Source organism: Helianthus annuus, chromosome 15 (genome assembly GCF_002127325.2).
Source record: "Helianthus annuus cultivar XRQ/B chromosome 15, HanXRQr2.0-SUNRISE, whole genome shotgun sequence".
In the NCBI taxonomy this organism is placed as follows: Eukaryota; Viridiplantae; Streptophyta; class Magnoliopsida; order Asterales; family Asteraceae; genus Helianthus; species Helianthus annuus.
Genome location: NC_035447.2, coordinates 170,493,581 through 170,517,750, shown reverse-complemented (window position 1 = coordinate 170,517,750; position 24,170 = coordinate 170,493,581). Strand labels below are relative to the sequence as shown.

At 37.3% G+C, this 24,170-nt stretch overlaps 2 protein-coding genes across 2 annotated transcripts; one reads left to right on the top strand and one right to left on the bottom strand.

Moving 5' to 3' along the window:
- Window positions 1–434: 434 nt before the first annotated feature.
- LOC110912771 (rhodanese-like domain-containing protein 7) lies at window positions 435–5,766 on the top strand. Its single transcript, XM_022157575.2, has 5 exons — window positions 435–878; window positions 2,399–2,650; window positions 3,071–3,169; window positions 3,887–4,114; window positions 5,181–5,766. Exons 1-5 carry the CDS (start codon window positions 444–446, stop codon window positions 5,556–5,558), a joined length of 1,392 nt encoding a protein of 463 aa, XP_022013267.1. The 5' UTR covers window positions 435–443; the 3' UTR covers window positions 5,559–5,766.
- An 8,397-nt stretch (window positions 5,767–14,163) lies between these two features.
- Window positions 14,164–14,654, bottom strand: LOC110912770 (histone H4). Its single transcript, XM_022157574.2, has 2 exons — window positions 14,319–14,654; window positions 14,164–14,283 (listed from the first exon to the last, which is right to left on the bottom strand). The coding sequence occupies exon 1, from the start codon at window positions 14,628–14,630 to the stop codon at window positions 14,319–14,321; it is 312 nt and encodes a 103-aa protein (XP_022013266.1). The 5' UTR covers window positions 14,631–14,654; the 3' UTR covers window positions 14,164–14,283.
- Window positions 14,655–24,170: the final 9,516 nt, after the last annotated feature.

Sequence of the window (24,170 nt, the reverse complement as noted above, 5' to 3'; positions counted from 1 at the left end):
TGTATGTATCAAGGTATAAACATGTATAAATAATGTATATATCACATAAAAGATCAATTTTAGTACGATCAAAGTCTTAGATTTACAATGACTCGAAATAAGAAATGATTACAAAGGAAACAAGTCTCCGAAAATAGAATTACGATACAATCTTTCTAAAAACGGAAAGCTGCGAAAAAACGAGGCATTATAGGGAGACAATCCTATATAATTTTAAAATTTTCGGACAAAATATATGAAATTTTACACTTTCAACCGAAACATTGGGAGGGCGGGTGCACCCCCCACTTCACACTAAGCTACGCCCCTGGTTATCGGGTCACTTTTTTCCGGCAAAAAACCCGAACAATCCGACCCGAAAAACCTGAAACACGAAACCCGAAAAAAACTGATCACTAAACTAGAGGGGGTAAAGTGTAAAATACAGCCAAGTAAACAACAACATGATAATGACAGAAAAGCCCCTAATTAATTCAGATATTCCAATGCAATCTCTTCCCTTTGTTACCTGCTACAGAACACCTCCTCTACTCTTTCACACGCTGAAAATGTTATCGTCTTCTTCACCAAACCCTAACCCTAGCTCCACCTCCATGAACATCAATCCATCATCATCTTCAACTAGATCCACTAATCTTCTTCCATTGTTCTCCAATCCACATACTCCTCACATCACCTGCAAAACTTTACCTCAAGCCGTTACGGTTTCCAACGGTTTTTCGTCGTTTTCGTCGTGTGCGGCGGTTAATCCGGTTTCGGTTTCTGGAATCGATGAGGATGAATCGGTTCAGCTCGTGGTAGTGTCGTTTTATAAGTTTGCTGAGTTTCCTGACCATGCTGATTTGCGTAAACCGTTGAAAGACCTGTGCGAGAAGCTGGTGAGTTATCTTAACCAACGGATTAGAAGAAATTATATATTATTTATTGATATTGGTTGTTTTAGTGATGTGATTACTCATTATTGTGAAGTAATGTTAATTGATAGGGATACACAGGCAAATGTTATTGTTGTGTAATTGATTGAATGTTTATTGATAGCTAGAGGTAGGGGTGGGTGTGCACGGTTCTGTTCGGTTATTAGCATCATTCGTAACCGTAACCGTAACCGAAGTCATCGGTTCGGTTTATTCGGTTAGTTTGTTGGTTTTCGGTCCGGTTCCGTTAATTTCGGTTAATAACCAAACCAAACCTTGGCTTAAATTTTTGTTTAAAAATACATGTAATGGAGGTATAAATACATGAAATAGAGGTATAAAACATGTCACGGATGTATAAAAGCTAGAAATATATGAAGATTTAAATGATTCGGTTCGGTTCGGTTAATTTCGGTTAAACGATGGTACAAAAAATACACGTTAACCTATTTTCAGTTCATTTCGGCTTGGTTTTGTCGGTTTTTTGGTTCGGTTTTGGTTAACGGTTCGGTTATTGCTCACCCCTAGCTAGAGGTGCTCTGTGCATGCAAGGAGTTTTTGATATATGGAGTGTTATTGTAGAATCATTGTGGTACTAAAGTTCATATATCTGCTGCAGTAATTATTGAGATGTATGCTTATCACTTTTGATCTTTTTGACATTCAAGTTTAACTGCATATAGTTTGTGGAAATGAACTGTTCAGTTATAGACTTATAGGGGTTGTTTGGATAAACAGAATACGGATTATGTTATTCTTTAATCTCTATTTTAGCCTAATTTGAGGGACTTTATGACCAGGCTTCACATAACTTCAATCACTTTCACAAAGAATGTCATTTTCGGCCATCTTCTCAATTAATTCCTTAAATAGTCACAATTTGCCAAACACTCGGGACTTTATTACATTTTCAAATTAAAGAAGCACATTATCTTCTGGTCTTCTACAACCTACTTTCTTACAGTTGAATATTTAATTATGAGCATTTAATATCACAAACTTGCTTTAAAAACACACTTTCAAACGCCCCGTAATGTCTTGTGCATAAGCAAATCTGCCATAACTCTGCATCAATAAAGATTGATTTGTTTCACACAATGGCCTTTATTAGTTCTGTTCATTGCATGGCCGGCCCTGAAGGTGGGCGGGAAGGACCACCGGCCAGGGACCGAAGGGCACGTTATTTTTTTAAAAACTCCGATATGTATATGTAAAAATAAAAAAATTAATAGGATATACCCATACAAACACCAACATAGGCCCACTTACAAAACTATTTTTATGGTTTAGATTAGTTATTAGCCCATTAACATTCCTTTAATGAGCTCAATACCCAATTTCGTTAAGGCCTAAGGGCACATTTTTTCGAGCTCGAACAGGGTACATGAATTCTCAGAGCCGGCCTCATTGTTTTATACTTTCATGACCCTGTCTATCCTTGTTAATCATACTCCTCAGGCCCTCACCGAACTTATACTTTTCAGTACATTTCAGGTGGCATCATTCTTGCACCAGAGGGAATCAATGGCAGCATATGTGGCATCCGGAAATCAGTTGAGCAAGTTCTTGACTTTATTCAGTCTGATGATCGCTTAAAGGGTCTCCGACAAATAGAGTCACCTGTAAGCCCTGAAGAAGAAGCTATCCACCATGGACATACAAGCAGTTCTCCACTCGCTGCTGGAGAAGATGCACCGTTTAGATGGGACCATGTGAGGGTGAAACTTAAAAAAGAGGTAATTAGTTTTGTAGAGTTATGTTGGAGGGAGAGATTGTTTACTAATGATTTATTTAGCTATTTATTTAACCATAAAATAGCGGGATTTTAGTTTTTATTTTTCTAAATATACATATAAAAACAACGTATTTTGATATACATATAAAATATTTCTATAATTTTCTTCTAGTGTATTGCTAAATATAAAATAGTGCCCGCTATTTCATCGCTATCACTACGTAGCGTATAGGTGGTTTGTCGCAATCGTCTGCTATTCGCTATTAACAACTACACCATGGACACATTTGGCATGTTTCCCTTTTGTTGCAAAATTTATATATCTGACCCATTTGACTTTTTATTCCTTGGATGCCTTCCAACCCTTTTGTTGGTGCATGGGTCGTAATTTCTACCTCCCTAAAATTTATTTTTGGTGCAGATAGTTTCGCTTGGAATGCCGTCTGTATCACCTAATGAAAGAGTTGGGACTTATGTCAGCCCAGATGAGTGGAATTCATTGATCAGTGATCCAGATACGGTAATTCTCTCCATTTGACCGATAGCTAGGGCTGCAAACGAACTGAACGAACGTGTTCGTTTGTTAAGAAATATACGTGTTCACGAACTGTTCATGAACACTTACCGAACGGGATTTTATGTTCATGTTCGTTTGTGTTTGTTAATTTTAGGAAACAAACGCGTCGATGAACACAAATGAGCACAAACTAATGTTCATGAACACAAATGGAAACAAACGAACACAAACAAGCGTTCATGAACAGAATATATAATACACCGACACTTGTTAAATATTTTATTTGTCGGAATTTTGAAGTATTTAAATAAAATCTAAAAAATAAAAACATTAATGAGCTATCGAACATACACGAACACGTTACCGAACGTTCACGAACATAAATGAATGAACGCGACGCGACCTCTGTTCATGTTAGTTCATTTAACTAAACGAACGAAATTTCTTGTTCGTGTTCGTTTGTTTAATAAACGAACGAACACAAACGAACTTCCCGATGAACGGTTCACGAACTGTTCGCCAAACGTTTGGTTCGTTTGCAGCCCTATTGATAGCTGGTTATTTTCCTGTTTACGTATTCTATCGGGCTATCGCCAACTTTATTACTCTACTTGGTTTTGGAAAATTCATGAAACAAGGGGTGATCTTGGGAACAACATTGTAGGTTACTTTTTGCCAACTAGAATTGAAACAAACTTAATTATATGGATGTTCTCTTAGGTTGTTATTGATGTGCGCAATGACTATGAAACAAGAATTGGCAAGTTTAAAGGGGCAGTTGATCCACGTACCACAGCTTTCAGGGAGTTCCCATCATGGGTCGATGATCAATTATCTGGCAAACAAAATGAGGGACAGAAATCTCCACCTCGTGTTGCAATGTATTGTACAGGTGGTATTCGCTGTGAAAAAGCCTCAAGTTTCCTTCTCAGCAAAGGGTTTAAAGAGGTAAGTGTAGCTTACACTTTTAACTCTAAACTTAATCTTAAAGTTGGTTGATCTTGGTTTTGTTTTATATATGACGGGTCAGACGGTCAAAATGAATAAGAAAGGCTTAAAAGGAAACTGGTAAAACTGGTCCAAATTGTATTATTAAGTTATAACCTTTTATAGCTGTTTTATCTAAAATACTAGATCATTATTGAAATTCTATCTTTAATCATATTTGACACCGATTGATTGTAGAAAATTAAGTTTTTATTTTATTTTTTAATTTTTTTAAATAAAAGTGTTTTTGGGTGAGCCTGGCCTACACTAAAAAATTAGCAGTTTTGACTAGGGCTGCAAACGAACTGAGTGTTCGTTTGTTAAGGAAATATATGTGTTCACGAACTGTTCATGAACACTTACCGAACGAGATCCTCTGTTCGTGTTCATTCATCAAGGAAAACAACATGTTCACATTTGTTTGTTAATTTTAGGTAACGAACGCAAACTAATGGTCATGAACACAATCGAACACAAACTAATGTTCATGAACACAAATGAAAACAAATGAATACAAACAAGCGTTCATGAACATAATACATAATATAACGATACTTATAACTTATTAAGTATTTAATTTGTCAGAGTTTTGAAGGATTTAAATAAAATATAAAAATTAAAAGCACCAACAAACTATCGAACATAAACGAACCAATTTTTTTGTTCATGTTCGTTCATTTAACTAAACGAACCAATTTTTTTGTTCGTGTTCGTTCATTTATTAAACGAACGAACACAAACGAATTTCCCGCCTAACAGTTCACGAACTATTCGCCAAACGTTCGGTTCGTTTGCAGCTCTAGTTTTGACCCGTTATTGACCTGCCCGGTTTGATGTTATATGTGGAAAATTGGAATAATATGATTTTGTAATCATATTTGACATACTAACTATTTATAAAATGTTTAAAAAATCAATACAAAATGTGTTTCGCGATTGAACCAAAAGAGCTCGTTTTGAGTTGTTTATGAAGGTTTTTCGGTGTATTTCTTGTGGATGGTATTCACAACACATTTTATTTTATTAGGTCTACCATTTACAAGGTGGGATACTCAAATACCTAGAGGAAGTCCCCAAAACCGAGTCTCTTTGGGAGGGCGAGTGCTTTGTGTTTGACAAACGAGTTTCCGTCAAGCACGGGCTGGTGCCGGGAAACTTCAAACTATGCTACGGCTGCAAGAAACCCGTGAGCGACGCTGACATGGAATCGCCAGAGTGGGAATATGGTGTTACGTGTCCCTACTGTTATGCTTCAAAATCCGAGGAAGAGAAAGAACGCGCTAGAGCAAGACAAAGGCAGTTTGAAGAATGGGGCGTGATCGGTGGGCCCGACAAAGGTCGTAGGCCAACTAAAACAAGGGATGCTAACAACACGGGTGGTGCTCAAATGTCAAGGTCGGCGTGACGATGACTAAAGTCAACCATGCCATGAACGGGTTTATTTTTTATTTTATTTTTTCTTCTGTAGTTTGGTAGTTGTAACTGTATTTGAATGGGGCCAAATAACGGGCTTATGAGGTAAAAGATTGGCATCAATACACTTAATGCTGTGAACTATAATTTTTGTTGCATTTCGGCATATCAAATTATTTTGAGACTCTTTTCTGCTGTTATATGTAACGATTCTCGTTGGGTTGGGTTGACCTGCAATTGTCCGTAAGTTCAGTCCGGTTATATCGGTCAGCTACTTGGTTATACGTGCCTAGCTGAAACTGGATAATCTATTATTTTTTAAAACTATAATTTTTAGCATTGGTTATATCGGGTTATCAGTTTTCTTTGCTCAATCCTGTTAGGATCGAACTCTCTCACACACAAACTCGGACCACACACACTTTCTGCTCTCACAATCTGCCACAATCAAGAATACAAGGATTTACGTGGTTCGGTCTAAACTGACCTATGTCCACGGGTAACTAGGAGTTTATATTTCTTGGTGAGGTACAAAGATTACAATACAAATGAATCTCTTATATAGAGATTGAAGAAAGAGAAAGAAGGTCACAAACATGATCCGGGAATAATGGGGAACAGAGAAGATTGGATAACCCTATCTTTTTATCCTCTTATCCTTTGATCAGAAAAGCATTTCTGATGTCCACTTGATCAGGTGGCTTAATACTCAACAAATCCTAGGTTAAATATTAAAACTAAATATAAAGAGAATTTTTGTTTATAAATTTTCATCAAAGTGTAGAACTAACTTACAAGAGTTTGTTTGTTTGTAGAAAAAGATAAGAGGTATTCATGAATTGGACAAGCCTAAAAAATTGTTTGTTTGTACTTTCAATGCATGATTTTCTATATATTTATTTTCGGATATAATTAATCCAAGTTTAGTGCTCGTCATAGTAATAAATGTGAGTGTTGGACGAAAAGGGTTTCTAAAATCACATCCTAGGAAATTTTAAAAAGAGTTATTATATGATGAGTTGTTCGAATAGCGATCATGCTTTAGCTTTAGACGTGGTATCTTCCTACTAATATGAATACGTTCACATGACGTTTGCATCTTGTTGAGATATCGTACATACGACACACCACTTTATGTAAATGCAAAGTCAAATCTCATGTATAAACATTAACTAGATAAAATATACGTTGTGGAATAAAAAATAAGCACTAAACACCAGGTGAACGCATATAGTGTTAGGATAAAATACAAACAATTTTTAACAGCCGTTGGCGAATGATACAAATAACTAGAGTAATTAATAGTATGCGCTAGCAAGAGTAAATATTATTACACAACAATTTTATAATAGTGTAATAAGGATAACTCTAGTAACTAAAGCACAATTAATTTGGCTATTCATACCATTCGCATGTTAAGCCCGGACTTGTAGTGAATATCATCCCAACACATCTAATATTGATCACTTCCCGTGATAAGATATAGGTTATCTGTCCGTCATATATTGAAATTCTCGTAACGTATAAAACAAAGTTAGATAAATCTAAACAGAAGCAACTAATATCTTGCCATTTTCATGAAACATCACGTAAAACAAGCGTTGAAGGAGATTGTTAATAACTAAATTAGACAAATGAACAAGTTACCACATACAATACTAATATTTATCATTAGGCTATAGGGTGTGGTCATGACCCTCATGACCATCATGACCCTCCATGTTAGTGCCATGTAACCCACCTCTAATCCACCATCCAAAACCACTACCCTAAGGGTGTGGTCATAACTCAAACCACTAGCCCCTTATTTTATTAATTTATTTTTGTCTAAAGAAAAAATGAAATGATTTGTTGAAAAATAGAAAGGAGGACCATGGTTGTCATGGTTTAATCCATGCAAACCATGGTGGATCAATCAAGGGGGTGGTGTAACCTTCCATTCATGTTCCTAGGTGGCAAATCATGTCCCAACCATGATCCCCACACCCTATAGCCTTAGAAATAGTATAAAGTGTAAAATCTTAGAAGGAAGTGTTTGGAGAGAATAACAAACTTCAAATTTTAGTGGTGCAAAGAAAACATTGGTGAAAGCTACAATAAGCACACCGCGAGTCGCGTGATGAAACAGATGAAAGATATGCTAGCCGCTGCATCTAGCTCTAATGTAACCGTACCGTAGATTTGTTCGTTTTATAACAATGCAAATCCTGATAGTGAACCGGGCAGTGGCGGACCCATAAATTATTTGTTAGGGGTGCGGAGAAGGTGTTCAACCACATTTTCAAGGAGTGCGGTCGGGTTTTTTTGTCTAAAATATACACTAAATTTTTTTTCCAAGGGATGTGGCCGCCCACCCTGGCCAAAGGGTAGGTCTGCCCATGGAACCGAGTGATCTGGATACTGGGCTTAACAGGCCTTGTTGCCTTGTAGGGCAGCGGCCCAAAAGCTACCATCTCGGCATCTCCTTCTCATTTAATGGATTTTCTTTCCATTTTTTAAACTAATTTCCTTTTCACCGGTTTCCTTTATTAAATTTTAGACTTTAGAATTTTTTTTTAAATTAATTAATCTTTACCTTATATAAGTTTATCTAATTAATAATTTAAGTTTAAAAAAAATCTATAATCAAATCTTATCCAAAATAGAATAGTTTTCGAACTCATTTATCAATCTAAAAAAATATATTATTGTTTATTTTAATTTAGAATTCAAATTTTCGTTTGTTAAAAAAAATACAACCCCTTCTTCTCCCCTTACACAAATCAAGGCTGCCTGCAGCAATCGAATAGGTTTGGTTTTGTTTCAGTTATTTATATTGTTATAACTATGTTATTATTTGATCACTTGTATAGAGAACAAATATTATTAAAAGTTACTCATCTGTGGTGTTTCTGTTTCATAGCCTATGTGTACTTGATCCATAATCTAACAATAATAAAGTGAAGAAGAATTTGCACTTGAGTATTAGTTTGATACGTTAAAGGTCGGTGGCGGATATAGAAAATCCTTATAGAGTAACGTTTCAAAAAAGGGTGACGAAATTGAAAAAAAGGGCAAAAAAATCATTTTTTTCCAAAATTTACACTACCACCATCAAGGGGTAGCGGGGGCCAGGGGCGGATCCAGGGGTGTTTTGGGGGTTTCCCAGGAACCCCTCGGTTTGGAAAAAATAGAAAAAATTAGTGGAAATCTTGTATGATTTAGAAAAAAATTGTGAGAATTAGTGAAAATCTACCAAAAGGAACCTGGTGGAAAACATTCCTAGATCTGCCACTGGCGGGGGCTACCCCTTACTATAAGGTAGGTCCGCCCTGTTAAAGGTTGAGGATGTCGTGTTTTGAACTTGTTCTGTACAGTTTTGAAGTTATTGTTTCGTCTACTCGTCTTATATATTCATCTTTGGTCATTCCATATGTAGCATTCGGATGTTTTTTCTGCGGTTAGAGGGACACGTTACATCGGTTTATCATTATTTGTTGTGTTACATAGGTTTTTTCTATGTGTTATTATTTGATCATTTGTATAGAGACCAAAAAATATTATCTACAGTTAATGCTTTTGTTATGCTAAAACAAGTTAAAAATCTGTAAAGTTATATATGTTTTTTTTTTTTTTTTTTAATTTTTTTTTTATGTTTAGCTCAGTGATTCATTAACTGATAAACACATATATGTTTCACTAATTAAGTTCAAAAAAAAAAAAATATTATCAGATGGAACGAAAGCTGATTGCGTGTGGTACTCAGTTCCCTCCCCTATCGGCAAACTACCCATGGTTGGTCGCTCAGAACCTCGACGGCAGTAGATACCAGACTTTTTACAGGATACCTGACCAGCTGTACCATTACAACTGTCGAATACCCGAGTTACTCGGTAGACTTATTCGCGGACATTCTCACGGTTGGGTGATTCTCTCAAAGAAGAACACGTGGTCGCTTTGGAACCCAGCGACGTCTAAGCTCATAAACCTCCCCCCCTTGAGTTTAAACGCTTCGGAATCTGTTGGACAATGTTGTTTGTCGTCCCCACCTGATGATCCGACGTCAGTTCTCCTGTTGACGATAACTGGAGAACGTACCTTTGTGTTTTGTCAGCTCGGGTATAAACTAGACCGGTTAACATGGACAAGAAGGCCGTACAACAGGCAGCTGGCGAGAATAAACGGCCGTTATGACGGCATTTTACAATGCCCAACTTCTTACAATGGTAAAGTATACGCCTTGTGTAATAACGGTGAGAGTCTCATACAAGTTGACATTAGAGTTAACGATTCACAACCAGCGGTACAACTTTCGCGAGTTGGGAAATGCCCTTCCCATACCGTCACCACGCATTTTCCCATATCGATACCGTTACTGAAAGGATCAAATACGGAATTGTTCTATATTAGAGTAGCTTTTAAAGAGGTCACAAGTCTTTGGGGGGTTACAAGAAAAACACTTGGTAATGTGTGTTTGTTTAGACGGAATGTCGCTAGTATGATGTGGGAAGAAATGGTAAACCTCAAAGGCGCCGTATTTTTCGTAGATCTTTCTGGTGATTGCTCTATTTATTACAGCCGTGTGTTTGCGTCTGAGTTAGAGGGTTATATACACATTCGCGATGAAATGGGCAATATGATGTACTCGTACAATATGGAAGACAAAACCATTTCCGTTTCTTCTATCGCTTATTCGCCAAGTCATGTCTCGTTGTGGGAATGCAGGTAGTAATTATGAGAAAATTACGAAAATAGCCAAGACTTGGGTTGAATTACGAAACTAGCCCCCTCATGCATCCTTGGAGTGGCGCATCACGGATTCAAATGCGCGGGATGCGTCTGGAAGTCTTGGGATGCGTCTTTGAAGCGAAACCCAATAGAAAATGGACACGTGGCGGCAGACTCCTCCAAGGGGTAGGCAGACTCTTCCAAGGGGTCAGGCAGACTCTTCCAAGGGGTCAGGCAGACTCTTCCAAGGGGTCAGGCAGACTCTTCCAAGGGGTCAGGCCTGACGCCTTGGATCTCACACTCGGAGGAGGCTGCCTGACTCATTGGTGGAGTCTGCCTGACCCCTTGGAGGAGTCTGTCTGACCCCTTGGAGGAGTCTGCCGCCACGTGTCCATTTTCTATTGGGTTTCGCTCCAAAGACGCATCCCATTGTTTCCAGACGCATCCCGTGCATTTGAATCCGTGATGTGCCACTCCAAGGACGCATGAGGTGGCTATTTTCATAAGTCAACCCTGGTCTTTGGCTATTTTCGTTATTTTCTCATTTTAATTTTATTTTTGTCTTGATTTTTTTTTTTTTTTTGTATTTTGCTGACATTTATTGCCTGTAGGTCAAAAGTTGATGATGAAGATTCTGAGTTAACATGTGATTCCGAAAAAGAAGAGGATAAAAACGGTACGATAGATGTAAGATCACCTACATACGAGGAGGTTGAATTGAACGAAACACGCCTGCTTAATCTTCCGTTTCATCTTTTGGAGATGATAACGGATCGCTGTATTGGTGTTGAATACATGTACTTTCGTGCTACATGCAAACGTTGTCGTTTAGCAGCCCCTTTGATACGATGGAGCGACAAAACAACATCAAGGAGATTACACAACTATTCGTTAACGTCGCCATGGCTAATGGTGGTAGACAAGAATAAGGATCTCGGCACTATCAATCTTATAGATCCGGTGTTTGGTGACAAGTACTATATGAAGCGATCAAGAGTGTTTATTGATCGCGACAAAATACTTTGTTCAAGGTTTGGTTGGTTGTTGTTTTATAGCGGTGCTTATATCCTGTCGTTCTATAACCCTTTCACGAGTGAGATCCGTAAGCTTCCATATACGCATCTACATTTCGATAGCTTATGTTTCTCTGCGCCTCCTACTTCCCCTGACTGTATGGTTGTTGGATTTTATACAAGAAGTAATGATGTACGTGTTTGCATCCACTTTGTAGCACGAGAACAACCCTGGCGTACGATTCAGTTGGATTTTGGTGGGGCCCCTCTGCGTCACTTTCGTTTTCCAACGTTTTGTGGCCGAGATCTTTATGTCCTTTGCGACAAGGGCCAGGTTTGTGTTTTAAAAAACTTACGCAATTTCCAACGTTACAATGTCAAGAAAGTTGGACCGGAAAGAATTTGTGAAGGAGACTATTTTCTAGTGAAACGTGATCAACAACTTTTACTAGTCGTTGTAGGCGAATGTATCGTGGAGGTATTCAAGATGAATGATCATACGAAAGGTTGGGAGAAAGTAAACTGCTTAGGAAGGTACACAATCTACATTGGTGACACAACGTGTCTCTGCGTTGAAGCTAAAGCGCGTGAAATGGAGAACGCCGTCTTTTTTCCGCGACTGCATTCTAGGGATGGAAATGTGGTGTTCTATTCACTTGAAACATGCAGGTATCACATGTTGAATGGCAAAAACGTTGAAGAAATTGTCGGGGTTGGAAGGGAACACACCTACCCGCACGCCTGGATTGAACCAAGTTGGTCGTAGCTTTCGTTACTATCTTTTTGATCATTTATACGTTATAACTAGTACAAAAACATAAATGAGTTATGCCTGTGATTTGATTAAGTCTTTTTTCTTATAAATAATGACATTTTTCATTCATCGATTTTTTATTAAAATGGTCACCATTTCATTCAGTGATTAGCGGCTTTAAGAAGATTGTTACATGAAACGGCAACTTTTAAGAAGATGGTTCAGCGGCTTTATGATATGAAAACCTTTGTATGGTTCAGCGGTTTTGATGAAAGTTGTGGTTTTATTCAGTGGCTTTAAGAGGCAAGGCAGAAAAGACCTCTCTGTCATTTTAACAAACACCTTGTGTGCAAATTATTTTCTTTTAATTCTTTTAAGCTTGACGTAGACTACCAACAGGCCCTTGAGTACTTAAGTATCTCTCTTCCAGACTTTGATATTGGCGGTTTCTATAATATGGACACCGCCCCCCCAAAGCCACAAAAAACTTTGGCGAATGCCCTATTTGACAAAATCGCTCGGAGTCTGGGAGAAACATTCGATTTGTCTCCCCGCCAGAAGGCGGTGATTGAGTGCTTGAAAGGCCCCCATGCGCAAGATTTTTTGACTGTTATCCCGATCGAGGGGCTGGGGCAATGCATGTCGGCTGTTGAGTATAGGGCTATCCTCAAATACCGGCTGATGATCCCTATGTATTCAGAAGATGAAACCTGCCCAATTTGCCGTAAAGCCTGCATGGATAAATACGGGGAGCATGCTATTCATTGTAAGGAGCTCCCTGGTTTCAAATATCGGCACGACTGGGTGAGAGATGTCTTGGGGGACATCTTGAGGAGAGCTGGGATTTCTGCCAAGAAGGAGGCCCCTGTGAATTTCCTTACAGATCCGATGGAAGGGAGATCTACATTAAGACCAGCGGATCTGCTCGTTTTTGGCTGGGCGGGAGGGAAACATGCTTGTGTGGATCTCACAGGAGTCTCCCCCTTAGCTGGTTTAAGGGAAAGCGGGTTTGTAGCAGGACAGGCTATAAGGAAAGCGGAATCTAAAAAGGTGGATAAACACGCTAAAGCATGTGCTGATAACCAACATGCATTTGTCCCCTTCGCCTTCGACACCTTTGGCTCCCTAGCTCCAGAAGCTATCCGTTTGTTGACTAGGGTACAAAAGGTTGTCCACAGCAGTTGCTCATCAACAGGGGGGCAGGGGTTTGTCTTTAATAGGCTAGGGTTTGCTATTCAGAAGGGGGTAGCGGCGCAGCTTGTTGCTCGCTTACCTGCGATATTGATGTAACTCGGCCAGTTGTTTATATATAAATAAATAAACGTGTTGGAAGATAAAAAAAAAAAAAAAAAAAAAAAATCAAACATCTTTAACAAAAAAAATGGCACTGAACCAACCTCACAAAGTAACAGCAACTAAAGCCACAAGCACAGTTTTGATTAAAGCCAAGCAACAACTAAAGTTCTTCAATTAACCCTCTGAATTGACAGCAAGTAAAGTCACAAAATTTATAGACCACAACAACTACGCGATTCAATCTTGAGTTTGCGACTAGGCGTTTGATTCGCCAGAATTCAAGGCTCTAAAGACGTTTGGTTCACATAATTTGTTGGAATTTGAATCTTATTCCAATCTTCAAACGTTTGGTTGACAACATGGTTGTTAATAGCGAATATCGACAACGGACCTATATGCTACGAAGCGAATAACGAAAAATAGTGATCGCTATTTTATAAATAGCGATACACTAGAAAAAAAAATTGAAAATTTTTATATGTAAATTGCATCAAAATACCCTTGTATATATGCTATATTACATGTATATTTAACAAAAACCTATAAATCCATCTATTTTATAGCTATATCTAATTGCTATTTACATCAACAACAAAAAAATTGTCGCTATTAGCGTCACTTGGTCACTTCGCTACATAGAGCGCTATAGCAGTCACTATATCCGCTATTGACAATTATGGTTGAAATAGTATTGGAATTGGAATTTGGCGTGAATTCCTTTACATTCCTCTACCTAAAGGAATTCAAATTATTTCCTATACGTGAAAGAATTCAACTAAATAATATCTGACCGTTTCAACCTGAACCATTTCAACCCACATATTTTGACCCGAACCATTTCAACCTGCAAATCAACGATTCAAAATACTTACACATCCACTATCACAATATTTCAAACAATTCAAAACCAAATTGTTCCAAGATAAGACAACAATTCATACAATAATCTAACCTAACAACGATGCTAGTATCAATCAACTATTCAACCACCAAACCCATACAAAGTTCTTCCCTGCCTCTTCAACGCATAAACAACATCCATCGCCGTCACCGTCTTCCTCCTCGCATGCTCCGTATACGTAACAGCGTCACGAATCACATTCTCCAAAAATATCTTCAAAACTCCACGTGTCTCTTCATATATCAGACCGCTGATCCTCTTCACTCCACCTCTTCTAGCCAGCCTCCTGATCGCCGGTTTTGTGATTCCCTGAATGTTATCCCGGAGAACTTTCCGGTGACGCTTTGCTCCGCCCTTTCCCAGCCCCTTTCCTCCCTTTCCGCGTCCAGACATTGTTAGATTCAACAAATTCAACAGAAGCTAACTGGATTTTCGGTTTCTGGAAAGAAATTGTTTGATTGAAACTGGATTGTGAATTAGGGTTTATAAAGGGTAGAATTGGGGATTTTGAATTTTAAGCGGTCAATGTAGATATATGATCGACGGTGGAGATTACAGATCCGTGTTATGAGGTTTAGATCATTGTGAGCCGTCGATTGGGCAAGTGGTGAATCGATGACGTGGTATTTATTTTTGAGGTTATTTTGATTGAAAACTAGTGGGATTTCTTCCGTGTTGTGTGGCCGGAATGGTACCGCGCGGTAGTTTACCGCGGTAGTTTATTAGTTTACCGTGATAGTTTACCGTGATAGTTTACCACGGTAGTTTTAGTAACAAATAAGATTCTATTTGTTATCATGGATTTTTGTGGCCAACAGTTTGTCGTACCCAATTTGTAGTACACAATTTGATGGCCAGTAGAAGACGAATGACAAGCACATGTATTTGTGCTTTGAATTCACCAATTTGATGGCAAGGTTTGTTGCTTCGGTAAATTACTACCGTAAGTAGGATGACAAATAAATTACTATTTGCAGCCATTAAATTTTTTGCACAAAATTTGTTGTCGTACACAAATTTGTGGTAGACAAAACTTGAGTAGTAGACAAAACTTAAGTACCCCATGTGGTACTTAATTGGATTTACCAATTTTAGTGCAAATTTTGTCTATGCAAAAGACACCTTACGAAGTGTTTTGTAATTATTCAACATGATTACAAATTTGTTCGTAGATTCATTTTGCAAATAGAAACATGTATAGTTTCGATAAATGACAAAAGATGTCATATATGATTCATGTAAATTGAATTCAATTTGTAAATTGGATTCATTTTTTGATTGTTTATTACTACAATTTTTTATTGAGTAAATCATTTGATTTCGATAGTAGTTAATCGATTGTTGTTTGTTTATGTTTATAAAACAGATGTTTAAAAATGCTTAAGGAGAGATTATTGTAAATATTTAGAAGTAATTTAACAGTTAGAATAAAATATACCTTTTCTTCCTTATCCGGCTAAGTAAATCTTTAATTTGATTTTTCCAAGTGACCAACCCAGCCAATTCTTCCCTACGGCCTTCTGCCTTAACGGTACTCTTGTGGCTCCAGGGCTCCAGGTTTTAGTAAAACATTAAAGATGAACATGTTGGATAAAGAAAACTGATATTTTTATTCATAACTGTTCTTCCCTAAGGAAGAACTTCTTGATATTTACATAACCCTCTCCTTTAGCAAGGAGTCTACTCGCTTCTACACATTATAGTTTAACAAAGAAAGATTGAAAGGAAAAGATACGGAAGATGAGATGCCTAAACTAAGAGAATTCAACTTCTTTATATAGTAGAAGTGAATTTTACAAAAGACCATTATAGCCCTTAGTTAATCGTCATGGATGACGTTTATTTAGTCGACAAACCCATGTGTTGGGTCCAGTTCTCGAGTGTCTTCGTCTGAAGAATAGCTGCTTTTTCCAGCCGAGGCTTTGTTTTCTTCTGAAGAAGATGCTTCACAATATTCGCACTGATATTTTTCGATAGTGCGTTGTAACTTTTTGCAAAGTTGTTTTTTAGTGACGGGGCCCGCTTCTATTTTGTTGAAAATAATGCGTTGCTCCATTCTTTCTAGAACTTCTTTTTCATGTAGAGGTAAAGGAGTTCCACTATAGCTGGTAATTATGCAGTTGGTGCTGCAATAATTTACCTTATTAAAGCTTCCTGCTTTAATTTTTTGCAGGTTGTTTAGGATTTGTATAAATCCTTTTGTTCGAATATCAAGCCAATTTTCATAGTCTTCAACTTCATTCATAACCCTTGAGGGGTTGACTGTTCTTGTTTTGGCAATACCAATTTCTAAATGATGGTAACTTGGAAAGGAATTTCCTTGATACCAGTCAGGGAGTGTAGAACACTTAATGAAGATATTGGCATCTCTTGCTACAGCAATTTTCTTGCGAAAATGTTTAATAGCTTTCTTCACTCCTTCAGATAAATTACTTATTTCAAGTAAATTAGGAGAAGGGTAAATGAACTTTGCTAATCCAGCAGAAAATGCTAGAGAAACTAGTTATGGGCTTGCACCTTTAAAGGTATTTCTTTTTTCCCGCAGTTTGCTGAGTATCGGGTGGCTTCTTGTTGGGCTTGTAATAAAGACCCATATTTTTTGAAGGGATAGTCAGTTCTGTCAACATAATTCTTGACTACAGACCAATCTTGATATATTCCTCTGTGTTCGCCATCAAAAATAACGTAAAATCTTGAGTTAAGATTTTCTGCTGTTTGAGCGACTTGAGAGTAACTTGGTCTGAGAGAGACCTTTGCAGTTTTTGGCAAACTGTCAGCCATCAACGGATTTGATATGCCTTTACCAGAGCCGTTTGCTTCTGGGCTAGATGAAGATTTTAGTTCTTCATTCACTTTATTTTTGCTTTTTTCCAAAGCAACAGGAATAAACGGATTTGATTTTTCTTTACCCTTTTCCGTTTGAAAGGGAATAGATTCAGATTGTTTCCTTGCGGATTCCTGCTCTGAATTAGCAGTTGTTTCTAGACTTTCGTCATAGAGAGCTATTTGATCTTGAATAGCTTTTAATTCTATCAAAAGAATTTTTTCTTTTAGGCGTAAAGCCTTTATATTCTCCATAACTTTCAAAAATATTCTTGATGTAGTGAAAGTGATGCCGTTTGAAAATTTGTAAGTCCTATCTTATATAGGCATGAGAAAACTTTTGAGGTAGGCACACAAAGCCATTTGAAAATACGTAATTGCTTATGTAGTTTGGAATTCGCGTGTCAAGCAATCAGCTAGCACATTTTTGGCCCCCTCAAGATGCTCAATGTCGAAGGAATATCTTGAAAACCACATTTGCCATCTGACAAGACGGCCTTGTTTGTTATCTCCCGAAATTTTTGTTTTCAGAAAATAAGTAAAATTTTTGTTATCTGTCCTGACTAAAAATTTTACAGGAGTAAGATAAATAGAAAATTTAGAAATAGTATTTTTTACCGCAAGTAATTCTTTTTCATTACTGTGGTAATTTCTTTCGGCTTGTTTAAAGCTTCCAGAAGTATACTTAAATATTTCTCCTTTTTCGGTTGTTTTGGCCTTCAAAACTCCTCCCCAATAATCATGAGAAGCATGTTTCTATAATTAAGAATTCATTTTCTTTAGGAAGATAAAGTTTGGGAAAACTGGTTAAGTTTTTCTTTATCTTTTTGATATAATCTGTATCGGATTGTTTCCATTCCCATACATAATCCTTTTTTAATTTTACCTGTAAAGGTTTTCTAAGTTCTGCGAGTCTAGGAATATAGCTCTCAGCATAAGTTAAAATACCTAAAAATCTTTGAAGATGCTTTTTATCTTCTAAAGTATCAGGGAATTTATGTAGATTTTCCAAAATATGTTTTTGAGGACAATGAGTCCCTTGATCTATTTCAAGACCCAAAAAGTTTATCTTTGTTTTAAAAAGATTAGCTTTCTTTTTTGATAAAATAATTCCATATTTTTCAATTGTTTTTAAAACTGATAAAACATGAAAATAATGTTTATCTTCAGAGTTTGAGAAAACTATAATAATGTCGACATAGACGGTACAGTAATTTTCTAAACCTCTTAAAGCATTTTGCATATGTCTTTGAAATATGCTCGGTGCTTGTTTTAATCCAAAAGGAACTACTCTCCATTGATAGTGACCATCTGGGCATGTGAAAGCAGTTAGCAACTGCGATTCTTCATCTAGCAGTACCTGCCAAAAACCATTTTTGCAGTCGAAACTAGAGAAATAGGTTTTTCCTCTTAAGAGAGTTAATATTTCCTGCATACAGGGAAGATTATGACTGTCGCCTTTAGTGGCTGTATTGATTGCCTTATAATTTACAACCATACGCTTCTTTCCTCTTCTTTTCTCAGCTTGGTTTTCTACTAGGAATGCTGGAGACATGTGAGGTGATTTACTAGGAATAATTAATTTGAAATCAAGTAATTCCTTAATTTGTTTATTAAATTCTTCTCTGTCCTGTGGACTGTATTTCATAGGCTTTACCCTAATGACAGTTTTAGGATCTATAAGCTCTATTGATGCTTTCATCCATTTTTTGGATTTTTCAGGATCAATAGGATTTTCTGAACAAACCTTTTCAAGTAGTTCTTCAATTTTTTTGAAACTTTTGTATTTCAAGAAAAAATATTTTTTCTAGTTTTATAGCCTCTTGGACTATATTAGTTCCAGGAATTGGTTTTATCTTTGAATCTTTTTTCATGGATTCAAGAAAATTGGGTTTTCCAATTTGAAAAGCCTTCGTAACCTTTTTAATCAAAATCATTTCTTGATTAAGATGAAAAGATATTCCGTCTAACCATTGAGTGAAAGGTCCATATAGTTGACAGAAATTATTTCCAAGAAGTAAATCCATACCTGAATCTTGTTGATAGATAGTAGGAATGGTAAATGGTTCTCCAGAAAAGTAGATTACAAGGTTTCTACACACCTTATCTAGTTTAATGATTTCTTTGTTGGCAATAATTGCCTTAATATCTTTGGGAGCATTTTCCCATAGATCATCAGGAATTACATGTTTACTTGCCAAGCAAAGACTTGCCCCTGTATCTACATAACAATGTAGAGAAATTGTTTTATATCCTTTAAAAAATATTTTTCCTTTGATATAAATTGAATTTGGATTCGTTATATTTGCTAACTCAAAATAATGAGTCTGTTTTTTGCTGTCATCATCCCCCTCATTAAAAGAGTGGTTAGAATTCATTCTGAATCTTCCGTTGAAGGTTCAGAGGATGACAATTTGTCTAATATTTCTAATGTATATACTTGTGTATAGCCATCAAAAATATTTTCAGAAGGAAAATATCCCTCGGTTTCAGCTTCCAAAATAAATTTTAATTTTTCTGGAAATTTTTGTCTGTTGGGACATTCGTTGGCATAATGTCCTTCTTCAGAACATATCCAGCTGTAAGGCCCTATAATGGTGTAGGTTTACGCCTATCTTTATCAAACACAATTATAGGCTATTGGGCTTAGCCTTGTAGTGGGTTAGATAGTAATGGAATAAGCCATGTGGGCTAATTAGTGATTTGGGCTCTTGATTGGTTAGTAATATTGTGCATTGGGCTTGGCCCAACTTGTAACTAGGCCACCCTATGTAACTATAAATAGGGTGAGCCTAGGTCATTATTAGGTTAGACAATTTTAGACACTTTTGAGAGGTTCCTTACTATTTTCGAATTCTTGTCATGTGTACCAGACGGTTCTCTAGAAACTGTGTGCACTTTGGTTAATCAATCGATTGTTTGTTCTTGTTCTTCTACACTTTTCTCAGTATTCCGCGCTTTGATTAGTGTTTGATATCCGATTGTAGTGTTCCTGGACTTACAATTGGTATCAGAGCCTAAGTAGTCTCATGAAGGCTTGGTTTAATCGGATATTATTTAAAGATCGAAGAACACGAAGAAATTTTTGAAGATCCCGAAGAACAGTTGAAAATTCATTTGTTTGATCCGTTTTTGGAAGAAATCAATTGTGTTTGCATGTTTTAAGGAGTTTATTGGTGGAAAGAATAACGAAATTTTGAATTTCGAAGATTTTGATTTGTTTCCTTGATTATTGGGATTTGATTGGCGGATTTATCTACAAAGAAGGAATTGTTGAACTGTGCAACAAAGTCAAAGTTGACTTGTGCGAACACACCAACAAACAATTGTCATCATCATTGCTTCATTATTCTTGTGCGATTGAAGCAACCGGTCTTGTGCGACTACATATTTTAACTTGTGCGATTACAACATTCCAACCTTGTGCGACTGAATTTCCGTCTTGTGCGTCTACGGGATTCTTGTGCGATCCAATAAGGTGATCTTGTGCGACCGAACCATACTTGGCTTGTGAGATTGAAGTGACATCAACATCAAACTTGTGCGACTGTGATTCTCCATCATCAACACTCATCATTTTCTCCATTCGAGTTCGTTCAACCATCAGCACACCGATACCGATTCCGCAAACCGACACTGTTCCCCGTTTGATCATCACCACCTCCTTAGAACTCTGCGACGACCACCGTGCTACCACCGAACACCGTCACCGGCAACTGCATCATCATCATTTTTCATCACACAGTTACACCATACCTCCGCTACCAACATCATCTGCAATCATCTCCGTTCATCTCCATCTCCGATCACCTCTCCATTCACTCCGTCACCGTAAACCGACAACCTCCGAACACCGGTCATTCATCACGATCACCACCGTCGACAGTTCCTTCATACTATAATCCTATAACCGTGCACCATTGTTAATCACGCATCTCTGTCGAACTCAAATCACAATCATCATCATCTCCGCGCCTGAGTTTGAAGATTAGGGTTTTGGTTTGGATTGTTTATCGACGAACGGCGTTCGATTTAGGGTTCCGGAAACGAAGAAGACGCACTGACAGTTGTCTTGATTGTTTAGTTTCTTTAAATTAGTTTATAATAATAATAACATAATCATTTGGTAATCATTACTAAATTATTAATAATAATTATAATCATAATAATAATAATAATAATAATAATAATATCGTTTATTATAAAGTTAAATAAAAAAATAATTATAAAAAAGGGGGTTTGGTTATTGTTTTGGCGATAAGTTTTAAACAGGATTGGAGGCGCAGTACAGGAAGCTGGTTCGTGAAAAGGGTTTGAGTTAGCGAGTACACGGGTTCTCGCTTTGGGCTTGTGTTGAGGATATAATTAAAAAACGCACATTTTCGGGGGATCACTTTTTCAGGGGATCACTTTTTCAGGGGATCACATCTTGGGGGGATCACACTTCCGGGGGATCACAGCTTTGCTACTTAGAAATGTCGGCTCAAATGAACGACTACATTCCTTCTGAGGCTGAGGTATGTTTAGATGATGTCTGTTGTACTGAAAAATGTAAAAAGAAAGTGAAAGGTTTTAAAGAACAGGCTCAATCGCTTTCTATGCAACTTCAACTTACCAAATCCAGTACCTACGAAGTTAAAAAGAAACTGGATGGGTATAAGGAAATGGTAGAGGCTCAAAAACGTGACATTCGACAGTTGCATAGTGATTTAAGCGAAGCAAAATGTCGATATCTTCACTTTAAGGAGCTATCTGAAAAATTAACTGTTGAATTAGACAACTTAAAATCGACCTTTGAAAACACTGAGTTTAATTTCAAAAAATTTGATGTTTCAAGTGAAAAGGTTGAGAAAATGATAAATCAACAGTTAAAGTATAGCAAAAAGGAAGTGAGGAATAAGGGGTTGGGTTTTGTAGCTATACCCCCACCATACAACCATAACTATTCCTCAATTCCCATGACTGATGAGGAGATAGCCGATTTGCCTGAAATGGAATATGGGAAGCCCGAGGATAGGAAGGTTGAGTCTGTTAAGCCAAAGAAAGTTAAAATCACAAGGCTAGATAAAACTGAAATTATTCTAGAAAAACAGGCATTTGATAAAACTTTCGTGAAACCTGCTGAAGTTTCAAACCACACAGAGACTTTAAATTTTGAGAAAAATGCTGATGTTGATAAGCATTTTCAAGTGTTAGATAATACTGAATCAACAATTTCTCAAAAACCATCTGAATTGCAAAATAAAAGGGAAGAGTCTCAAATTAAATCGACCAATCTTGAGTTTGCTATGTTAAATGAATTTTTTGAATGGTGTCGCAAACAAACTGATTCAGCTGCTCCATCTGATTCGTCATGTGACTCCTCAGAGACAACTAACTGTGAAAAGTCAGAGTTAGTTGATTCAGTTGAGTCTAGTAACGAGTCACCTGAAATAGTTGAATCAGAACCAACAATAGTGGAATCTGAGCCACCTGCTCCACCTGACTCCAAATGTGAATCACCTGAAGCAACTGATTCTGAGAAATTGAAATCAGTTGAATCTAGTGAATCCAGCTGTGAGTCTTCTGAAGCAGCTAACTCAGCAGTAGAGGATTCAGCAGAGCCACTACAAAAGGAATGTAACTCAGGTGGTTCAGCTAAATCAAGCAGTGAAACAGTGACTGAGCCCACAATGTCCGAAGTTGAAACAACAAGGCCAGTCCCTGATGTTAAGTGTGTGAGTGTTACTGATGCTTCTACTTCATGTGCAGATGAGGTAATAGTAGAGGATTGGGTTGAGGAGGATGACGTTGTGTGTCAAAAAGTTGACGATGTTTTTTCTAAGAAATCTAATTTGTCTGCTGATGCTTCTCCTTATGTGAGAAAGGCTGTTTCTGAGCCAGCTTTGAGAGGCCCTTCAAATAAATATGTTCCTCCAAAGCCAATAGTTAGAAATGAAAATGTTAAATCCAATGAATGTGCTAACTGTTGTAAACAGGGACATAAGAAGCAGAGGAGAAAGTTTGAACAGTTTGCAAACAAATCATCCAACAAATCGTATAACTCATACTCAGCATCGGTTGGATGGAATGGATCGGGATATGCTCCTTACGTAAAGAAGCAGACCTGCTACAACTGCGGCATACCCGGTCATATAGCAAGGAACTGCACACATCGTCCCTATGTGCCATACAATACACAACATCAGAGGGTTACACCAAGGGACAACTCTTCTTCTAAGCCGATGAAGGTTGAAAAGCCTAAGGCAATGATGAATAAGCATCCCCAGGTTAAACCATCTGATGGGGACTGGAATGCTGCAAAAGCTAAACGAAAACAAGCTTTGAAACCTAAACAAGTTTTGAAATATAAAAGGGTTGAAAAGCAAACTGTGTTGCCCAAGGCTCCTAAGAAATTAGAGAAGCCTAAACAAATTTGGAAGGCAAAACAGAAAGCAGCGACATCACCAGTCCTTGCATCTAAAGGGAACATGTGCTTTCGAGAAGTGTCTTCTGTTGATGCTTCAGGTATACCCAGGACCACGATGGCCTGGGTACCAATGTCTTACTAATCTCCTTACTTTTCAGGGACAACCAAGGAGGAGCTGTTGACAACCTTTGGATGTTGATAGCGGTTGTTCCAGAGACATAACGGGTAACATTTTACTGTTGCAAAATGTATATTTCTTTACAGTTGATATGTTTCGTTTGAAGGAGATAAGATAAGTAAGACAAGATCAGCAAAAAGGTACAAAATCTGCATTTCATGTTCGAATTTTGATATTGATTAGTCTAATGATGGAACGGTTAGGCAAAAACAACAAAAAATATTTTCATTTTCTTTTGTGTTTTTCTGTGTACATACGTTTTCGTTGTTTAGGTAAATTTGCGCGTAAGATTTACGCACAAATTTAGGGGGATATCTAAACATATCCATCTGTAAATAGAGAAAATGAGAAAAATACAAAAACATTCGAAAAACAAGAAAAATAAAAAATTTAACTTTGTTGCATCAATGGGAAATGAAATAATTTCATTATGGTTAAGGGCTGACTCATGTAAGACCAATATTGAAATGGTCTGACTCCAGAGTGATGTGCTAGTAGGCTTTATCCTGATGGCTGGACTCCT